Below are 23034 nucleotides of genomic sequence, written 5' to 3'. Positions count from 1 at the left end.
CTTTGTAATAAGTTTGCTCTCATGATTCATGCATTGTGCTAGTGAATTGCATTTTCAAGCTACCGAAAGGATTGTAAGATATATCAAGAGCACTGTGAACTATGATATAAAATTTTCTTATCTTCAGAGTTTTATGTCTCATAGTTATTTTGATAGTGATTAGGCAGGATTTGTGGATAATATGAAAATTACTGCAGACTATTGTTTCAGCTTTGGATCATGAATGTTCTCTTATTGTTAAAAAAAGCAAGATGTTGTTACTCAAAGCACAATTGAGGTTGAATACGTAGCAACTATAGTTGCTAAAAATCAAGCAATTTGGACCAGGAAAATACTTGTACATTTGCATATGGATCAATCTAAGCCAACACAGATTTATATGAGCAACTAGACTGCAGTTATTATTGCAAATAATCCTGTTTTTTCATGACAGGACTAAAGCATTGAAGTTATTCTTGTTTTATTACAGAACTAATGACTAATGACCAGATTGCAAATGTGTTAACTAAAGCTCTTTCAAAAGCAGATTTTCAAGAATTAAGAAGTTTAAGAGGGTTGCTGAGGAGAAGATTTAGCTAGAAGATTTTTATTTGAAAACCAAGTTTTTGAGAATAAATTATGTTATTATTTTCTTATTTTGTTATTAAAAGCTTGTTATGTACTCAGCAGATTTGATTGTTTTTCTGCTAAACAAAAACTCTATTCAAGATAATTATGCAATCAATAAAATATGATCTTCTACACAACTTGTGTTTTGTTCTGCACAATTTGTTATAGGATTCAACAAGTAACTTAGACAACTAGACACTTTATCCATGATGAAGCATTAAATTCATCTTGGCACCATCGCCGACATCATTTGCAGCAGAAACCTCTCAGAAAGAAGACATTCGAACAACACGCTCCTTTCCCAGTCTTACCGAATTAACATAATCTGTGGGGCAATGTGCAGCAATACCAGGGAGTGCCAGTCCCATTATCCTGGCAAATACCATGAACCAGCTTTCTTTGTACATTGGCCCATGCGTGTAGCCAACTACGAAACTTCTTATTAACTCCCATACAGAATTCAGATGTGCCAAAACAACACTTCTCAACCCATAGAAGTTGGGGTCTGGCTCCTCATCCAATTTCTTCAAATATGTAAACCAAAAGGAAGAAACAAAATCATCAGGAAAATAAATCACTTAGTAGAAGAAAAGACGTTTTAAGATAACAATGATCACATGAGGAGCGGTGGATGTTGTTTCTTTGCCGGTAAATTTCTTGGTTAAGAGTACCAGGTGACTATATTGACAAAAAGACTCCGATTCAATCAGAAGATTTCATCGTATTCTGCCATTAGAATTGTGAGCAGGTACGGTGACAGATGCCTCAGAATAGAAACAGCAGGCTTGGGATGTTTCAGATTCTTTAAAAGACAACATCTCAAAGAAGTGAAGCATTTTATGCAGATAGTAAGAAAAAAACATTAATTGGAAGCAGAATGCACGTACTTGCTCAACATAAAGGCTGTTGTAGTAAAGGCACACTCCGAAATGCTTATACAGGAATGTTTTGTCATCGCAAGGCAATCTAGGGACAAGGTCATAGCTGTAGACCACCCTGAAGTATTTAGGAACAGGATACTTCAAATGGGCCTCCATGAACTTTGCTAGCTGCAAGTTCCCAATCCTTGGCTGCCCAAATGTGTAAACCCCAAGCAACCTGTTCATCACATCCGTCTGTTGGTGCAGCACCAACACAGTTGGGAACAAAACAGCAAGTGCCCCTCCTAAGCTATGCCCGGTGACCACAAATTTCGCGTTCTTGTGCTCCATGAGCATGCTCTTGAGCTTCTTTCTCACAGCATAGTACGCAGTCTTCTTCACCTTTTCTGACAGGAACTTCTTGTGACCTACATTTTCTTCCATGTCAGAATCAGTATTTGATGATAGCGATCCAGATCCATCATAGCCATGGTTGAAACCTGTGCTCTTCATCTGAAGGTGATTGTGGAAGGTGGTCGTATCTGCTCTGTTGCCCAAACCTAATGCTTCTAAGAATCCCATATGGACTCTTCCCAGTTTCGGAATCTCGTACCAAGAGTAATCGAAATCAGTACCCCAATCATCAGCGTCAAAAGGTTCCGTTCCCCGAAAGCTGATCAATATTAAGTTTGCATCCTTGGGCTTGTCGCAAAGTATGAACACCTGAGTCGACATTTCCTTCTGAAAATCTATCAAGCCATAACAAGATGAAAAAGCACCAAACACTTGATCAGAAGAGCGAAGTGGATTTTTGCTTAAAACCAGGTAAAGGAACATTATTTTCTTAAACCATGAAAAGAGTTGGCAAAGTTCCAAATCTTCCATAACTCCATTTAGAATGTGTTGCTTACCGTTCCAGCAGTTGTAGAAGTCCACAAAATGCATCTGTTGTTTTGTCATAAGTTCACATTATTATATTGGTTGCTTTCAGAAACGCATATGTTACATCAGCCAATCGAAATCACATCATTCAATGTAGCTAATTCAAAACAAACATGAAAAAAATTGAGGGGGGCAACAGAAGTTAGAGTCACTTGCCTTCCAGTGTTGAACAACAATACTTTGAACAACTTTGGCATTCTCATAAGCTAATTTGGATGCCATGATACAGAGGTCCATAAGAGCGCGGTTCCCTATTTCTTCTGTGGCTATTTTCTCAGCAGAAACCGAATTATCTAGTTGTTCAAGCAAGTTTTCATCTCTGTATAGGTCCATCCGCCCATCCAAATGCCCAATTGTGCTTATAAAAGTCTCTGTGTCTCTCTGTGGTGTCACAACCTTTCCTGCATCCCCATGATCATCAGAACACCCTTTTTAGTATACTAGTAGCGTTGTAACCACAACAAAGTCTATAAAAAAGTTTCCAATAAGACAATTAAAATCAGTTCCTTAAATGATGATTTTTCAATTGCATCAACCAGATTCAAAACTGGCCAATAGAAACTGTAGTATAAGTCAGAGCAATTCAAGTGTTTCTTAAACCATGTAAAGGAAACCAAGCACCAGTTCAATCTACTTTAACAAGTACAGACATATACAAGCATGTATCTTATAATTCAAATTAAACAGTAACAGAAAGAAAGAAAGGGAATTGATCAAAGAGTATAAGCTTGATTGGCTATATTACCTTGGAGAAAGTTGAGAAGTAAGCCCATGATGCCACCATTCTGAAACAGGAGATTGAGAAAGAAATCAGCCACGAAGCCAGTGCACTCCATGGGCTTGCCAAATAAAGAAATGATCTTCCTAACAATAATAGACACCAATATTATCCACCTATGATCAGCGGCCTCCCCACCCATGATTCCCTCTTCCGAGCTCTCCAAGAATTTCACACCACTCCCTATGTCAGCCCACACCAAGTACCTTAACAAATCCAACATTCCTCCCTTTTCTGGCCTCACAATCAGATAGTTAGTAATGTTCATTTCACTCTTATCATCATCATTGCTGTTTTCTTCAAATTCTGTAGGAGTACTTGTCGCAGCCGCCATGAATACTTTCTCACTCGTGTCTTTTTGGTGGACTTTCAATATTCAAGATTGTGTTTTGGTAGGTTTTCAAGATTCAAGGAGTACTTTGGAGCATTAAAGATGTTGATCACTTGGTGGAGCAAACTGAAAGAGGACATGATCTTATTAGAATCTGTCTCGCTGTGCTGATAAGCCATCAATTGGTTAGCAATGCAATTCCGATTCTTGATGATCTATTATCTTTGCATGGATTCATAATGGTGTTCTTGACGTTCTTATCCTGTATTTCTTGATTTAGAGAGTGGAGATATTGCAAACAAAGATTTCAACATGTACTGTCAAATTAAGGTTGCTGGCAATCAATTTTGTCCTTTCAGCTAACAAACATTAGCAAGGCATGCAGCTGAGTTTGCTTATACGCACTCAATTCCTTTTTGCTACTCCACGCCACGTTCAAGCACTGGTTGAAGTGGCAGTTGAAACCGTAAAGTGTGGCTCCAGCGACCTCACCGATGTGATGATGGTAGCCAATAGCAATATAGGTATCAGTACTTTTGTTTCTGTTTTCTTTTCTTGAAAACACCAATTTGCTTCGCTGGCTAGTTCCCGTGCTGTATCACGGTTTGAATCATTTTTTAAACATATAAAAAAAAATGTTGTTAGCATGTTTTTGCAGTAAAAAATTAACTATAAGTTAAAAATACTAGAACATACTTTTTTTAAAAAAAAAATACTAAGATAGCAATATGATATATCCTCCCCAAACCCTCGTCAACTTGCAAAATTTATAACATGGATCATGAGATCACGATAACCATATATAATGTGAAGAAAAAAAAATTATTAAACCTAATTTTTAAACAATTCAATATTAAAGAATAAAAAAAATCAATCTAAAAAAAAGAGTGAAAAAAAAACAACTCGAGTAAATCGGTCGAACTCACGACACGACTCATGAGAACATAATAATTTCATAGAAATTAAATCGAAATGAATTATGAAGTTCAATTCTCAACCAATCCAATGTTAAAGGATAAAAATAAAAAAAAAATATTTTAAAAAAAGTGTCATAAAAGTGCCTAAAGTCCACTTAAGAAAATCTTTTAAACTCACAACACAGATCATAAAAACTAGATAACCCTAAAAAAATAAAATTGAAAGAAATTTCTAAGTCTAATTACTAATCAACCTCAAAATAGAGGATGAGACTGGAAAAAATTAAAATTTTAAAGAAAATGATAAAAAATACTTAAGACAACTCAGATTATGAGATGTGATAATTTCATAAAAAGAGAATTGATAAATATAAATTCTCAATCAATTCAATGTTGAAGGATGTTAACAAAAATCAATTTAAAAAAAAAAGAACTGAGTCAACCTGGACAAAACTTCCAAACCCACCACTCAAGTCATGAGATTGGGATCACCTCTTAGAATGTAAATAAAAAAAATAAAAAACTTAATTATCAACCAACTTAATATTAGAGGACGAAATCAAAAAACAATTATTAAAAAAACAAACTCGAGGAAACCCATGTCAACTCGCGACCCGGGTTATGAAACTGTGATTGCCCTATAGAAGGCAAATAAAAAAAATAGTGAAGCTCATTTTTTAAAAAGTCAAATATTAAATGATAAAATTGAAAAAAAAATAATAAAAACAACAATTGAAAAAATAAGGACTAAATCGAATACAAAAAGAAGTTTGACAACCTATTTTGGTCAGAGTGCTAGGGAGGGAAATTAAAGGTAAGAAAGGAGAAAAGAGAGAGGAAAAGAAAGAGAAAAGGAATGGTTTATTAAAGCCAAATTGGATTGCCGTGAGATGTTTTGGAGGAGATCAAGTAAGGGCAAAAGTAGACATCGGAGGCCACCACATTCACCACCTAAAATGACGATCGCTGGACCACGTGCTTCTTCATACGCCATCACTTTTCTCCTCAATTCTATAAGAATCCTATGCTAACCGAATCAAAGCAAACCATCACTTCTAATCCAAAATTAATAAAACATGAATAAATGATAAAAAAAAAAAAATAAGCAACCAAAAAAAAAACATTGTAGATTCATTGTTATAAACCATAGTGTTTACTAGGTTTGGTGCTTGCACTTCATTGCGAGATACATTAAAAGTCAATTATTGCATAAAAAATACGTGAGCCATGTTATTTATTTCTACAGGCCATACAATAATTGAAATGAGGATAAAAGACTTTACCGGTGTATTAAATTAAATTAATCGACTATTATATGTGTTAGTAAATAAAAAAAAATCAATGTAGCCTGTTTAACTTAGCTGAAAAAGATCAAATTAATTGCCTGTTTAAATGATGATCTTATTAAAAAAAAAAAAAAAAATTCCAAGTCGCTATCATTTAGCCCTCTACATAGCCTCATCTTACATGTGAAATAAAAAAAATTATTAATCCCTCTAAATGTACTAGATTGATGTGGGGTGCACATTTAAGATCATTTAAAAAAAAAAATAGTCTTGCTTGACATACAAACCGATTTGAGGATACCTTTTATTATTGAATAAAAAATTAAAAAAATTATATTATGCTCTAGAAACAACAAAATAGTGTCTTATGTTCAAGAATTTGTAGGCTACGTACCCCTTCGAACAATATTTTTTGGGCAGAATATTATGTGCTCTTGGCTCTATTATCTCCACTCTTTCAGGGACTATATTGTAGTTTTAAAATATAAAAAAACTAATGCGTAATCATAATAAGCACTCACGGATGTAACGTTTACCTATTTAATACCAGTTTTCGCTTTTCGCTTTTCGAGTCACTGCTAGCATTTATCATGCATTGATCCACCTATTCACATGAACCTGTATATCAGTATATGTTAAGTGACGGTTGGTGGAGAATAAGTTAAAAAAAAAAAAAAAAAAAAAAAAAAAAAGTCACCTCACGCCATTTGGGCTCCACCCAAATGGCGTGGTCACGACCCGACTACACTTTTCAGGCCAGGCCTTCACTTCACAGTCTTCATGTTGCCCAATGCTTTTTCTCTTGATTCGACCTTGAAAGTACTCAGTTCACACCGCATGGTCCGCGCCTCCACCGTAGCTCAAACGGTAGTTATCAAATCTGGTCTAGAGTAAACCCGGTCGGGATACTAAATTTTATGAGTTAATCTAAAAAAAAATTAAAATATATATTCAAAATTTTAATATTTTATTTTAAAAAAAAAATTTACGTAAATATAGACATATTATAAATAATGAAGTTTAAAAAAATATTTTAAAATTTTTTTATCCTACATTAAAAAAATATAACTTTTTTCTTGTAAACATAAAGTATATATACGAAATAGCTTCAAATTCCATATTAAAAAAAATAACTTTTTTCTTGAAAATATAGAATATATATACTAAAAGGTTTTAAATCCTACATTAAAAAAACATAACTTTTTTCTTATGAATATAGAGTATATATACGAAACAGCTTGAAATCCCACATTAAAAAAATAACTATTTTCTTGAGAACATAGAGTATATATACTAAAGGGTTTCAAATCCACATTGAAAAAAAATAACTTTTTTTTTTATGAACATAGAGTATATATATGAAAAGACTACAAATCTCATATTGAAAAAATAACTTTTTTTTAAGAAATATAAAGTATATATATTAAAGGGCTTCAAATCTCACATTAAAAAGATATTATATTATCATTTTAAGATGAAGTATTTAAACCAAAAAAAAATTTATCCCACATTGAAAAAACATAATTTTTTTCTTGTGAATATAGAGCATATATACGAAATAGCTTCAAATCCCACATTGAAAAAAATAATTATTTTCTTGTGAACATAAAGTATATATACGAAAGGATTTCTAATCCCACATTGAAAAAATAACTTTTTTGTTTGGAATATATAGTATATATATTAAATGGTTTCAAATACCATATTGAAAAAATAAAATATTTTTCTAATATTTATAAAAGTAAACTTTAAAAAGTGTTAATAATCAACTAAAAAAATATAAAAAAAGGGGTATAGGAGAAAAACCACAATATTTGAAAAGAAAAGAAAAACACCGGGTCTCGTCCGGGTTCTCCCGAGTCATGGGTCGACCGGATTTTACCAGGTTATTGCTCTAGACAGTCTTTTAATAAACCTGAATTGGTTCAACCATCAAATCTTAGATTTATTTATCAGGCCGAATCCGGTTTAATACCAGTGGCTCAAACTAGTGCACCTTAACCAAATAGTTAGGTCTTCCACCTGCGCCTGTATTTTTTTCTCCCCCGCTTTTCTCCATCCTTTTCTCTTATACAAGTCATTCAATAAGCGCAAAAAATATAAATTCTTTGCATTATGCATATAGATTCTTTGCAAGTAAAACTTTTATATAGGGTTTGCATTATATTTAGAGCAAATGATGACAATGTAGACATACCTTACATTCTATGAAAATTAAACAACTTTTTTTTTCTTGGTTAATAGTTATTTCTATTTAATATATTATTATTATTATTATTATTATTATTATTTATCAGTCTTTCCATCAATAATAATGCAAAACACTACAACTAATTTTAAAAATTATTATTTTTATCAATCAACTATAGCACTACCCTTCATGTCTCGAGATGAGCTAGTCACCATGTAAATAAAAGAGATTCTAAAATTGGATTTTTTTTCAATTCATTACATATTTCTCTATGCATTTTCTTTCATTTCACTTGCACATTATTTCTTTTATACACCTACTGACTTAAATATCATAAAATTTCTTGTTTTGTGAGAGATTTATTTTTTCAAGAATGTAAGTACATAACTGAACCCAAATATTAAACCCATACATCTTGGCTTAAGATCACAACTTGTGAAAAACTCAATTTTTGTGTGATGTTTTTCAATTACTTCATCAATGATCATACTGGTATTGTTTTTTTTTTTTTTTTCAAATGATGTTTTAATTATATGGACTACCTAACCTGAGTTGATGCTTTTGATGGAACCAAATCTAGCTTTTTTTTTTTTTTTGGTAATCCGGGGTGTCCGGGCCAGCTTGCGCGCATCACAACTAATGTTCACTGAACATCCTGCAAGCCCAATGAACATGTAAGGCATAGCAGGGGTGACAGACATACACAATTGAACCCTGGCATAGAGAAAGGAACAATTAACCACTAGACCACAACCTCATGTGTTCATGTAGGCTATTGCTAGATATATAGATGGATGTGCCAAAAACAATAGGTTAAAGAAAAAACGGAAAAGACATTTGACACACCTTCGTGTGGTCGAAACCGAGATTGTTGGTTTCATTTCCGTCCAAGCTGTGGAAGAGCAAACAATATTTTACAAGCAATTAGGCAAATATAGAGGAAAAGCATTCATAATGGGCTTATAGATGGCATTTTGTTTGGGCTTGGATCCCTTTTGTCCAGAACATACACCTATAATAACTACTCTTGATTTTTTAATTCAGGAGTTCATCATCTCAGGTCTTTGATATTACATCCAACTCTACTTTTAAAAAAATAATAATTTTTTTTAAAATTACGTGATGATATTAAAATAGATTTTAAATACATAAAAAAATTATTTTAAAAACAATATCCACCACTGCTGCACGCCCTTAAAATAAAATACCGAAATCTTTCTAGAACTGCTACAGAGATTGGAAAGGAATAAAGAAAAGAAAATGCCACCGACCGCCGACATGACTCCTGGCTAACGGCAGTCAGGTGAAAAACGAGTGAAATGCAGACGTAGACAAGCTGTTGAATCGGTGAGGTACGCGTACACGCAAAATTGACAAATTCAATTCACCACCTTTTCTTTTCTCTTATATAAAATTTTCAAGATAGATAGTAAAGGTGATGCGATGATTGTAATATATAAATTATTTATGTCTTGCATTTAATTCTTAACTTGAAAATTTATTAAAGAAACCAAAGATACACACTAGGTCCATCTTATTATATATAAAGATAAAATAATATATTGATACCAAGTTCAAAAAGAATACAAGAGAATTAGTTTTGGTAAACCAATACATATTTCATATCATAAGCTTTAGTTTAATGAATATATAGAATTTGTTTTTTTTTTTGTAAGATATAAAAGTAGAAAAATGAAATAAAAAAAAAAAACTCATCTCTTATACTAGATCAACCCATATTAAGATCATTCAAGTTTTTCAAAGGTTTGTAATAGTATAGAAGTTCGTTTATATGTCATATGGTTCCTTATTATTCTACAATTAAGCTATTTTTCTTAATAAAATTATCAAATCAAATGATATGATAATATTTAAAAAACAAATTGAGAATAATTAAAATAATATTTTTTAAAAATTAAGAATATAGAAATTTAAATTTCATACACATCAAAAAATAAAATACATATTTTTTTAGTTTTTTTAATATTATATTTTGATATAACTTTTTAACAGCTATAATAATATATATAAAATTACAACATTGTAATAAAATTATTAAATAATTAATTATATAAAAATAATCTAATAATAAAAATTGTATCATCTACAATACAGACGAGTACAACCAATTATTGTTGTATTTTGTCCACCAAATCTATATTTATTTCTTCCTTTTTTTTTAAATATGTTCTTCAATAAACACTTCGTACTATCTATATCTAAAAGAAACCAGTTAAAATTAAGATAGAATCTATTACTTATTTTATTATATCAATTAAAATAATTTTTTTGCATAAATAAACTAGAGACCAATCTAATAATAAATTGTAAAGCAAGAATAGAAAATTACGTGAATAAATAAAAGGATGAGATAAATAAAAGGATGAGAGAAAAAGAGAAAAAGAGAAAAAGAATAAGATTCTAATATGTGTAAAGTCTATAAATCATATCATTAAAGTTCATTAAAGTCAATGTAATAAAGCATATTGATTCATAATTAAATTTGAATCTTGTGCATAGAACAAAAAATCAAAAGCCTAAGGCAATAAAAGCTAAAAGTACAGACTCAAAAAAAAAATTCATCAGGGGCTACATTGAAAACGATGGAAATTCAAGATTTTATTTAAAATAAATTTTAATGATTTTTTGAATAGAAAGGTACACAAAACCAAAACAAAATCCATCTAATCTCTAAAAAGTATTACTAATCCTTAATTTTTTCAGAAATTCTTTATTAATGATGATTATAAATAACTAATTTTCTCTATCTTTTCAACCTTTATATATTTAGGATTTGGGCGCATGTATTTTATTAATTTTTTATTTATAATATTTTAAAATGTTTTTATTTTATTTTTAATATTAGTATATTAAGATCATAAAAAATATTAATTTAAAATAAAAACATTTAAAAAAAAACAATCAAAAACAGAAAAAAAATTCTCACTCAAAAGCACACCAATTAGTGCTAGGAAAACAAAGAAATAGAAACATCTAATCTAATTTGATTCATTATCAACTTTATTTCTTAAAAGATTAATAGATCCTTTATGTCAGAGTCAAATCATTGAGTTCTGGCTAAGCCAATCATTTTATATATTATGCTGTGGTGTCCATGTCATTCCAAGACGTAACAGGTCCTTGCCACGTCTCCCGCCGCTGCCTCTTATATTATACCTAAGTTGTAACAGTTGTCTCTCATCATTTCCTTCGTTTGTACTTCAATTCATTTCCTCCTTCTTTTTTTATGAATTAAAATATTTTTTAATTTTAATATTAACACATAAAAATATTCTGCAAATAAAAAAATATTAACTTAAAATTAAAAAATTAAAAATTTTAATTCTTTTAAAATTACTTTAAAAATAAAAAAATAAACAGACAAAGTGATATATTATTAGTTAAATCTTAGTCATGGATTATCTAATACAACACGTATAGTTTTAAAACTTAGCTCAACGGGTCCATCTAAGACCTGGCAAATTTAAGAGCTAGAATCGGGCCAGATTTATAAAATAATAGGAATAGTTAAAAATCTGACTGACCTGAAGAGTTGACTCGGTGATCCGATCAAAACCCGATTGCAAATCATTGATTATTTTTATTTTTTATCAAAATGATATCTTTTTGATTTATAAAAAAATAGAATTAACTTGAATGACCTGATCAAAATTCATAACCCGGGTTTTGAGCCGGGTTTAAAAACACTGACCACGGGTCATTAGTTGTCTAGCATCCATTTCATAACGGGTCAACAAAGACCAGGTTTCGCCACCAACGATGTCTGCCGTGCATCCTGGCCCGATGCCACCCTCATTATTCAAACTTAAGACGACCAAGTTTCTGTACTGTTATTTTTTTGCCCTTTTCTTTTGATAGTTGAATTGCTTTATAAAAGTAATGAGTATTTGATTTTTATCCATTGAGTAATTCAAACAACAATTTGAAAATTCCCTTTACAGCTCTCGGATTAATTTAGATTTTTTAAGCAGAATTATAAATAGGGTTTTTAAAAATATTTTTTTAATTACTTTTATGTATATTTAATAAGTGGAGTCTTGAACAATTATCATTTTGTATTTTCAGCCTTTTATTAAATGAGTGTAATTTTTATCTCATAAAGCATAATTAATAAATATATTTTATTTTTTAAAATTATTTTTTTGTTAAGTGAAGATGATTGTCTAAATTGTTTATATACTTCGATTGTAAGTATAATTATCTATAAGATATAAGACAAATATCTTATCAATTTCAGTAAAAATATGGGGGCAAATTAGTTAAATAACCCACTTGAAAATCATTCAATTTTAAAAAAGTAATGTTTATCATGATTTTTTTAATATAAATATTTCAACTAACTAGCGTACATCTTAATTAATCTATTGAGTTTTAAAATTAATAATTATATAAAACTTTTATAATTTTAAAATTTATAAAATTTAAATTGATGTACATTAATAAACAAATCTTTATCGTGATTTACGTGTATGTGTGTGGGGATATTAAATTCGGTAAATTAAAGCATTTCACGTCTTTCTCAATTATGGAAAATTGGAAATAGTTTCATATCCTCCTGTGATTTCTCAGACTTTTTTAATACAGGGATTACTATCCAGCTGGCCGTGCTTAATAATTTATCAAACAGCCTCTTACGTGGCTGGAAATGAATTCGGTCATGCCCCACTTGATAAAATAACGTGAGGGGCAGCTTAGCTCGCGAATGAAAGTCGTGATAGTGATGGGGCCACCTTACCTCAGCAAAAATATTATAAGACGACGTGGAAAATGATTTTTTACCCGCTCCTACCAATCAACACAATCGAAGTATCCGTTAATTCTGGCCCCCGAACCCTTATGTCACCCACCAAATATTTTCAATGACACCTCACATCAATTTAATATTTTTTTTTAGAAAAAATAAAAATAATTTTTAATTAAATTATATCAAAATAATATATATATATATATATATTTAACATTAATATATCAAAACTATAAAAAATATCTAAAAATTCAATTTAAACAAAAAATAATAATTTTAAAGACAATGAAACAACAAAACCAGACTCACTTGCTTCGGTTGGACTGTAGTTATTTATACACCACCTAATGTTTTAATATTTTTTTATTATTATTAATATAGGTATTCAAGTCAATTTGCGTCTTGATTAATCTTATAGGCTATGAAATTAATGATTATGTAAGTCTTTAATAACCATTATATTAGTAATTACAGAACTCATTTATAAAATCACATAAAAAAATATTTTATTCTCAAGTTTTTATTGTTAGATCATTTATTAGATGGTTAATGTTTTGATATTATTACATTCAGATATATTTCTGTTTATGACAACAGAAATGAAAAAGAAAAAAAAAAAAAGAAAGAGAAAGAAAGAAAGAAAGGGGTGGGGGGGGGGGTAGGGGTGGGGGGAGAAGCGAGAATAAAACAAAAGTGTCCACGTCAATTGTGGTTGCCCCCTTTCTTCTATGGTAAAAGTGACCTTTATAAAATGTGATTTTGATTATTAATATAGTTGTTATTTTTTTTGAAATGATTTAAATAATTTAAAAATATATTTTTAAATTTTTGAAGCATCAAAATCATTAAAAAAAATATAAATTTAATATTATTTTTAAATTAAAAATATTTTTTAAAATCCTTTAAAAACACTGGCAGAAACTATGTCAAACATTCCTTATATTCTATTTGTTTTTGCAGTTGGAAAATGTTTTTCATTTAAATTTAAATTTAAATTTTTTTTGTTTTAAATTAATTTTTTAATATTTTTTTTTATAAATTGATATTAAAAATATATTTTAAAAATAAAAAATATATTATTTTAATATATTTAAAATAAATGACTCTGAAAAGCCTATAAAAGTAATAAACGAACTCTTAACTAGCCGTTCATAGACTGATATTATTTATTTATTTAAAAAAGAAAAAGAAAAAGAAAAAAAGCTAAGCAAAATATGGACAGTTTATGCACACCTACCGAAACAGCACAAAGCGAAGGAGAATGTGATAAAACACAAATAAAAAATACAAGGCATACAGAGAGGGCATTCTGTGGTCTTGGATTCTTCTGGCAAATCGTGTATGCCAGCTTTTGTTGGAGGGATGTATAAATATTTTAGAATATAATCATCCCATAGAAAGAAAACACCAAAGTAGATTAGCTCTTCAAAAAAACAAGTCATTTAGACGAGGGGTGGTCTATTTCTGGGTTGCGGTAAGACAGACAGACAAACAGACTTGAGTTTTTTTAGATGAGATGATGGAGAATTGGAGAGGAGTTGAGCTGCTAGTGTCACTCCTCATAGTCTGCATTTTTGGATGCGTCAATGGTGCAACAGATCCAAATGATGGTCAGTTAGTTTACTCAACACATTCATTAACTTAACACCAAAAAAAAACTAGATTCATTCAATACTTTACTGTTATCTTCTCACACCTTTTTGTGCCTTTTCTTTTCTGTTTCTTTCATAGATTGATTTGCATGTGCTAACTTTCTCTTGACACATCTGCATTTCTTGTTCCTTTATTTTATTCATTTTGCTTCTTTTTGTGTTGCTTCTTCCTTGCTACTATTTGGTTTTGGATTGCTGCTGCTGCTTCTAATTATGATGTCAGGACCACAAAAGATGCTGTCTTGGATGCATTTCCAGATTTTGCTTTTGTCTTTTTTATTTCTGAAACTACAGTGTGTTTGGGCTGTTTTAAGAAGCAGATTGGTGCTAAACTGCGGAGATCAGTTCTGGGTTGAGAAAAGTTTGGTTCTTTTTTCTGGGAAAATAGAATCTCCAGCTAAGGACTGTGATATTAAATATAAATTCAATTTCTTGTCTGCAACTACTGGTTTCAGCTTTGCTTTCATTGTCTATCATTTAAGAAATCCAAAATTTTATGTGTGACCGGGTGGCTGTGAGGTCGAGTGACATGCTGCTGCTGCTGTCCTAGGTATATATTAATTTACCTTGTTTATTCCAAAGGTGATTGCTTTGTGAATAAAACGAATATTATCAGGAAATAAAAGGCATCTTTAAAAAGATTTTTTTTTTTTGCTTGTATAATTTTCGCTTCCAGGCTTTGCGTATTCCGGTTGTTCATCCCCCTTACACTGGTTTTTGATTTCCCGGATTGTAATGCATTTCATCATTAGTAGAATGAAGGGGCAATCATTGTGTGGATATCTAAAATAGGGTAGTGATCCTTAAAGAGTGTTGGTTGGAGATTTCTGTAGGTGATTGTTGAGTATCAAAATTGTTTCAATTTTGAGTATTAGGGGATTCGTAGAAGACATAAATCATTTCAAGTACACAGTCGGTACTCATTAGGCTGAATTCTTGATGCTTTAAACAGTCCTATATCAGTTAAAAGGTGATCCTCTCTGACATTGATGAACATTTGTACCTCTAAATGCGTCTGACAATCAAAAGGGTTACAAAGCATAACCAAACCACTCTCTCTCTCTCTTTCTCACGCTCATGTCTCCCTTTTAATATTGGGTCCTAGATTAGTGGAGTTAAAAATTGCTTTGTACAAAGTTGGGTCTTTTTCTAAAACAGTTTTCCCTGAGAAGTCCGAGTTCTCTTCTTTAATTTAGCACCCTTGGAAGATGGATGCATGTAAATAGGAACAGGGAAATTTCTCAAATGTGATGCTTTCATTCGTTTTTCACTTTCCAACTCACCACTCAATTCCCACTTGGTTTGCTAGAAGCCAGCCATTGTGGGCAACATGGTCTACATCTAGAATTAACCAAGTCAATGCTGTAAGAAAGGATTTTACATTTTTCTTCCATTAGCTTTGCAAGAAAGATAAAACATCAATTTCCAAATGCTCAGACAATGGCTAAATGTCACATATTGAGCTCCAATTCTACATGTTATACGATCAAGTACTGCAATACTGTCACCATCCTGTGATTTGAAAAGTACGAATCGCTACAGGAAAATTTTTAGTTGGCAAGAAATATGGTTGATGATTCTCTCTCTACTGAGTGATACATCTATCCTAATTTGTTACTTGTTTTCATGCAGCCTCTGCTCTAAGGGTCATGTACAGCAGTTTGAGTTCACCAGGGCAGCTAACACAATGGAGCACAAATGGTGATGATCCATGTGGGCAAAACTGGAAAGGCATTATTTGCTCAGGCACACGAGTTACAGAAATGTAATCTTCTGTTCTTTCTGATATTTTATCCTATAGAAAGTTATTGACGCTGATTCTTTTACCTACACTCTGTTTTTTTCTTATATTTTCAGTAAATTACCCAGTCTTGGACTTTCTGGATCATTGGGATACCAGCTTACCAGTTTGACAGCAGTAACAAACCTGTGAGGTTTCTTATCCTATATATTTAGTCTGTCCCAATCCTATACATTTCTATGTCTTGACATGTGATTTAATGAGTTCTGCAGAGACATGAGTTATAATAATCTTGCAGGCAACATACCTGATCAACTTCCTCCAAACTTGCAGCAATTGTATGCTTTATTCTTCATTTCTTTCTTAGTTGAGTTATTCCTGCCTTTTTCTGATTTTGTGATGATTTACATTTGATGTTCTCCTGTACTCAGAAATCTTGCTAATAATCAATTTAGCGGAGGAATCCCGTATTCCATTTCTCAATTGCCTTCTCTTAAATACTTGTAAGTAATTTCCCGTCAATAATTCTCAATTTCAACTTATTAAAGGTGCAAAGCTAATTCCTTTTCTTTTTTCTTTGAGAATGTAGAAATCTTGGTCACAATCAGCTTCAGAATCAGTTGGGAGATGTGTTCGGACAACTTCCTTCTCTCTCCACATTGTGCGATCTTCTCAGACTTTCTTATTAATTAAGAAAATAATTTTACTTGGCTGCCTACATTAGAAGGGTGTTGCATGGTTTCTCTGTTGCTTTGACAGATTGCTATAGTGCAACAAATCTTTTGTTATCCTTCTACTTTCTCGACCTGCTTAAAAAATTAGGGTTGATGCTAAAGCACTTCACTGTCAGTAATGCAATAAGAAAACTTCTGCAGATGCATATTATGTTTCTACTAAAGACAACATTGCTAGTTTCGATTACTGCTTTTCTTATTATCCTCTATAATGTCTGCGGCTGAAAATTTATGGAAGTGCCATTTTTTCCTCAACAAGTAGATCAAATTGAAGTTTGTTCAGTAATTTATCATGTTAAATATATCTATCTAGTTTTATGGAAGAAAAAAAGAAAACACAGTAATAATCATTTCTCTATGCCACTACAGGGATTTGTCATTCAACTCCCTGACAGGTGATCTACCTCAGAGTTTTAGCTCACTTTCAAGTATGACATCAATGTAAGTTTCAAAATGGCCTTCTCTGATAGTAGAACTTCATATATTGTTGTGGCCCCTTTTCCTTAATTTGTCCTTTGGCAGGTATTTGCAAAACAACCAATTTACTGGCTCTATCAATGTCCTTGCAAATCTTCCTCTTGAAAATCTGTGGGTAACCAGCGTTTCTGTTAAATTCACCAGGAGCATTGTCTTCTATCTGTTTGCTATTAAGAAATTGCATTGCAGCTTATAATATTCAGATTTATGGTTTTCAGGAATGTTGGAAATAATCGTTTTACAGGTTGGATCCCTAGCCAGTTAAACAGCATTAATCTACAGTAAGCATTTTCTATTTGCAGCATTATGGAAATTGTCATTATTGTCCTATTGTTTCATAAGAAAAAAGTGTGTCCATATTATAATCTGAATAATCTTGACAGGAAGGATGGTAACAATTGGAACTCAGGACCTGCACCCCCCCCTCCTCCTGGCACACCTCCAACCCCCAAAGGCCCGAGCCATAAATCTGGTGGCAATGACAGCCCATCAGGCAGTGGTGCTGGTGGTGGCAGCAAGAAATCAGGAATAGGGGGTGGTGGCATAGCAGGAATAATCATATCCATATTTGTTGTTGGGGGGATAGTAGCATTCTTTTTGGTGAAGAGAAGATCCAGGAGGTCCTCCTTAGATATAGAAATGCTTGATAATCAGCCATTTGCTCCTCTTTCTTCAACAAATGATAAAGGTAGACCCTTTCTTACAAGCACCTTTCTTTCTGTTGAGCATCATTGATGAAGCAGTGTCATGTTGAGCTTCACTACTTCAGTGTAGCTTGAGGTCCATGTCATTAGCTTCTTGGTTTCAGAAACCATCATGCTTGACATTTTTCTTCATCTTCCCCCTTTCTTTATCTTAATATGACCTTTGTCTTGTGATCTTGTCTTTGAAATTGTACTGCAGAAATGAAGTCTATGCAAAATCCTTCCATGGTAAATACAAAGACATTTGACACCCCAGCCTCAACAAATCTTAGACCTCCACCTATTGATCGTCACAAGTCATTTGACGAGCAGGAATTTTCACCAAAGCCCGTTGTTGTCAAGAAACCTGTTGCTGCTCCTGTAAACGTGACATCATACTCAGTAGCAGACCTGCAGATGGCTACTGGCAGCTTCAGTGTTGACCATCTTCTTGGTGAGGGGTCTTTTGGACGTGTTTATCGAGCTGAGTTTGATGATGGGAAGGTATACTTTCCTCGCCTTTCAAATCAATTTGGCTATTTCAGTTAAAAGGATAAAACAGTCTTCTTGGACATGTCTGCTCCATTTTATACTTTCTGCTGGGCTTTCCATTCTCTATTATGAATGACATGCCCACTGAGATAATTAAGGCATTTGTGGAAAGATGTGTAAGAGTCTGGATAGAGTGATGACTAGTGTTCGTAGAGGAAGAAATTTTGTGCACATGTTTCCTTACGAAAATTTCTCTTTAACATGCACGCTGTCCCTATACCTTATTAAGTTGTAACTTCTGCTTCGACAACACTGTAGGTTGCTGTGAAGAAACTAGATTCAGGCATTCTGCCCAGCCACATGTCTGATGATTTTATGGAGATGGTTTCAAGCATTTCCTTGTTGCATCATCCAAACGTGACAGAACTAGTGGGTTATTGTTCCGAGCATGGACAGCATCTGCTGGTCTATGAGTTCCATAAAAATGGCTCACTGCATGACTTCTTGCATCTATCAGATGAATACAGCAAACCTTTGATATGGAATTCCCGTGTCAAGATAGCTTTGGGGACTGCTCGGGCATTGGAGTAAGTTCAGAAAAGGAATTCTATAGTTCTAATTGTTTCTCACTAACATCAAATTGTGCCAAAAAAAAAATGTGAACACGTCCTCCATTCTCTTCCCCGTTATCTATCATCTGCTTTATTATTCAAATATTGAGGCAAAGGGATTGGATCATTGCCACTTGAATGATTCAACAAAAATGATAATCATTAACTATTTAGTTCCATTGTATGAATTTTAATCATGTAAAAACCTGAGGCCAGCAAAACAAGGTGAACTTTTTATCAACTCATTTTCTGAGCATCTAAAACCTTTGCATATGAAGAAGTTGCTTTGGCATATCTGTTTCTACTCCACATGAACAGTCCTCACTCTTTCTAAGATGCAGGACAGCCTAGACTTTTGTTTAAGAATTTTGATGTTGAAATCTAGAACTTACCAAAAGATAGGGAAAGAGTCCAACCTTTGCAACCGAGACCTTCATAAATCAGTGGTAACTTATCTATGATATTAGTAACGAGCTTCCTGATACTCAAAGGGTTTTCTTCAGGTACCTGCATGAAGTTTGTTCGCCATCTATTATTCATAAGAATATCAAGTCAGCGAATATATTATTGGACACAGAGCTTAATCCACATCTCTCGGATGCTGGCCTGGCAAGCAGTCTCCATAATGCAGACCAGGTTGATCATGAACCTTCTTTTAAATTTTTCAGATAGTCCATAGTGTTTCTTTGATGTAAATTGTGAAGAACTTCGTTGCCTGAGCTTTTGTCATTGTCTTAGCTTTTACGTTTGAAGTTCACTTGAGGCGAAGATTACCAAGGTTTTCCATCTGTCATAAGTTGCACACATTTCTTTTCTTTGTGTATATATTTTTTTTTATGAAATTCATCTGCAATTTATGACCGGATAGAGTGATGAATACTTCTCACTTATGCTTTAACCTCTCTTCTTTCGATTGCTAATCTGGTCAAGCTCTCCAAAAGAGAACTTGGTTCCAAAATCCATGATGTGGTAGTAGCATAATTTGAGATGGTGCAACATCTAGTATTCTGGGTTTCTTGCAGGATCTATTATGTAAGAACTACCCAGCAAAATACAAGTGGTTTCATTGTAGCTAGTTAGCTTATTTCACTTTCTGGATGTTGCATTTGAGGAATCATTTATTTCATGTTATCAAATTTGCAAGATTTTCCTGGATTCCAGTGAGTGAATTCACAACCACTTAATTGGTGGTGAAAAGCTTCTTGTGTTTATCTGGTCTATTTGTACCCATATCTTAGTCTAGAGGCTAGACTAATCTCTAACACTCACAGCTATCTGCTTAAACTTTTTTCTGAGTCCTCTGTTTTTCACAACATGCAGGTTTTGAACTATAATGCAGGTTCTGGATACAGTGCACCTGAGGTAGCTATGTCCGGTCATTATACTCTAAAGAGTGATGTTTACAGTTTTGGTGCGGTCATGTTGGAGCTTCTAACTGGACGTAAACCATTTGACAGGTGAAATGCTAACATAAACAATATGATGAGAGAGATGATCTCATTGCCATAATCACGCTGATTATCCTATTTACCAACATAATTATAACTAAAGATGGGATAAAAATCAGTTAGTTCCTAATCTCATTGCAATGTTAATTGTTAACAGCTCAAGGCCTAGATCTGAGCAATCTTTGGTTCGCTGGGCAACTCCTCAGCTCCATGACATTGATTCCTTATCCAAAATGGTTGATCCAGAACTCAAAGGGCTCTACCCTGTCAAATCTCTTTCCCGGTTTGCTGATGTTATTGCTCTCTGTGTCCAGGTAATGTATTACTTGAAAGAGGGAACTTTGGTGAGGTTTATTTGAGGGAAGGGGGTTTTGAAGCTTAGTACCATATTGCAGTTTTTACCGAAACATAGATATTGGGAGTTTAGATTCGCAGCTTGGCAAGTTTTGGGCATTACTGCAGTTCTAGAAGGGGAAAAGGGAGAGTGCTAAATATTGTATGAATTTAAGTTCTGATGCTTATTATCATTGTTTTTGTGGCAGCCTGAGCCAGAGTTTCGACCTCCAATGTCAGAAGTGGTTCAAGCATTGGTTCGTTTAGTGCAGAGAGCTAACATGAGCAAGAGAACTATCGGAAACGAACAAGGAGAAACACCAAGAGCTGACAACCCAGATACACAAGACTACATGCCTTGAAATTTGCTGCAAAAACATTGATTTCTTGCATTTTTGTCGTAGATTGATAGCCACCCCCACCCCCACCCCCACCCCCACCTCCTCGCACTTCTTGTTTATTGTCCTTTCAAGTTTATTGAACAGTCTTAGACTCTTAAACACATGATACGAGAGTTAAAAGCTTGGTCCAGTAATGTAAAAATGACATGGTTTAGCCTAGTGTTTTGTTTTCTGGGACTCTGTAATGCCTTCGTGACAGTTCATTATGGCATTCTGTATGTAGTTATACTTTTTTTTATTCTCTTTTCCTAGTTAAAAATGGTGATAATATCTTTCAGGATTTTCAGATGCCTGATCATTGATGCCCCTGATAATATTCACAAGAAGTTTTGCTGCTGGTGCATCCCAGCAACTAGTTTGAGGGGGGGATGTAAGTTAATAATCTTTTTATTCTGGCAATCCTCGAAAAGGAAAGAAATGGATAAGCCATGTGATATCAATAAACACCATTAATTATCATGGAAAAATCAATGCATCTTTAAATATAATGGCAAAACAAAAGCACGAGGAAGCAGTGATGGTGAAGAGGATTTGGTTCTCGTGGAGAAGTATGAATGTTTATAATCAGGTCGCTGGTGCTATAAGGCCTCTTTTCTCGAATTAGCAGACAGCTCAATTTCCTTGGTTCTATGTTCTGTACTTTGGTTGAATGCCAACCTTTATGGCTGAAATGATTTTCTTAGGGATGAACTTCGTTTTTCATCATAAGAACATCTTGGCAAGATATCAACTACGGTAAAGCATGATGTGCACCTAACAGTATAAAACACGACCAGCTATTTAGGCAAAGAGACTTACGAGGTGTTTGAAAAGTGTAGTAATTATTATTTTTTAAAGTTTTTTTTTGCTTGGAAATATATCAAATAACATATATATATATATATATATATTTTTTTTTTTAAAAAAAAAAAAAATTATTTTTTATAAGTGCATATCAAAAATAACCCAAAACATAAAAAAAATTATAAGCAAAAAAAATTTAAATTTTAACGAAAAGTAGATTCAATTGCCTAGCCAAACACCCTTTTGATGTAACATAATTGGATAAAGGGTTGTCAATTGTGTTCTGTTTACCCTTTTGATGTAACATAATTGGATAAAGGGTTTGTCAATTATGTTCTGTTTTGGACAGAATAGCCAGTATACCTCATATCATTTTAAAAAAATAAAACAAAATAAAACAAATTTCTCGATCAAGATCTTGTATTATTAGAGATTTCTCATTCAATTTTGGCCTAGAAATTTTAGATTTGTTTCGTTTGTTCTGTCTCAAATAAAGTTTGACAAAACTAAAATGTGATTTTATTATCTAAAGAGTTAAGTAAAAAGCAAGAATTAAATCTGGGTAATAACTTTTATTGCTTGTAATTTTTAAATATAAATACTATTTTTGTATGTATAGTATCTAATTTATTTTTAAAAAAATTAACTAGTTAGATGGTGGGAGCAATTTGATAATAATACACCGAAACTTCAAAAGTTTGTAATTCAATTTTTTTTGTCAATGTTGTAGTATAACTGAGTATGAGAAAATTGAAATATATTTGAATCCATCTATTTTAAAAAGGTGAAATAAGCTGGAGCATAAAAGACCAAGTAATTTTATCTTCAATTCGTTATAATTTGAGCATTCAACTATGTTAACATATTAATATTATCATATTAATAATGATATTGAAAATGATTATTACTACTTTTATTAATATTGATATTATTTTTTTAAAAATTGAATTTATCACTAATATTTTATATTAATGTTATTTTCTTTTATGTTTTTAGCTTG

General features: G+C 32.4%; 2 protein-coding genes across 2 annotated transcripts; one reads left to right on the top strand and one right to left on the bottom strand.

The window, feature by feature from the left end:
• Positions 1-700: 700 nt before the first annotated feature.
• On the bottom strand, positions 701-3868 carry LOC118062961 (triacylglycerol lipase OBL1). Its single transcript, XM_035076857.2, has 5 exons — positions 3157-3868; positions 2568-2812; positions 2381-2414; positions 1497-2218; positions 701-1133 (listed from the first exon to the last, which is right to left on the bottom strand). The coding sequence occupies exons 1-5, from the start codon at positions 3521-3523 to the stop codon at positions 876-878; spliced, it is 1626 nt and encodes a 541-aa protein (XP_034932748.1). The 5' UTR covers positions 3524-3868; the 3' UTR covers positions 701-875.
• Positions 3869-13943: 10075 nt separating this feature from the next.
• LOC118062837 (protein STRUBBELIG-RECEPTOR FAMILY 6) lies at positions 13944-21489 on the top strand. The gene is made up of 16 exons (XM_035076695.2): positions 13944-14289; positions 15964-16096; positions 16189-16260; positions 16345-16410; positions 16504-16575; positions 16662-16733; positions 17176-17247; positions 17329-17394; positions 17502-17564; positions 17667-17971; positions 18187-18470; positions 18777-19045; positions 19573-19705; positions 20390-20526; positions 20675-20831; positions 21060-21489. Exons 1-16 carry the CDS (start codon positions 14196-14198, stop codon positions 21210-21212), a joined length of 2148 nt encoding a protein of 715 aa, XP_034932586.1. The 5' UTR covers positions 13944-14195; the 3' UTR covers positions 21213-21489.
• Positions 21490-23034: the final 1545 nt, after the last annotated feature.

The sequence above is a fragment of the Populus alba genome, chromosome 3 (genome assembly GCF_005239225.2).
Source record: "Populus alba chromosome 3, ASM523922v2, whole genome shotgun sequence".
In the NCBI taxonomy this organism is placed as follows: domain Eukaryota; kingdom Viridiplantae; phylum Streptophyta; class Magnoliopsida; order Malpighiales; family Salicaceae; genus Populus; species Populus alba.
This window is presented reverse-complemented; position numbering and strand designations above follow the sequence as displayed.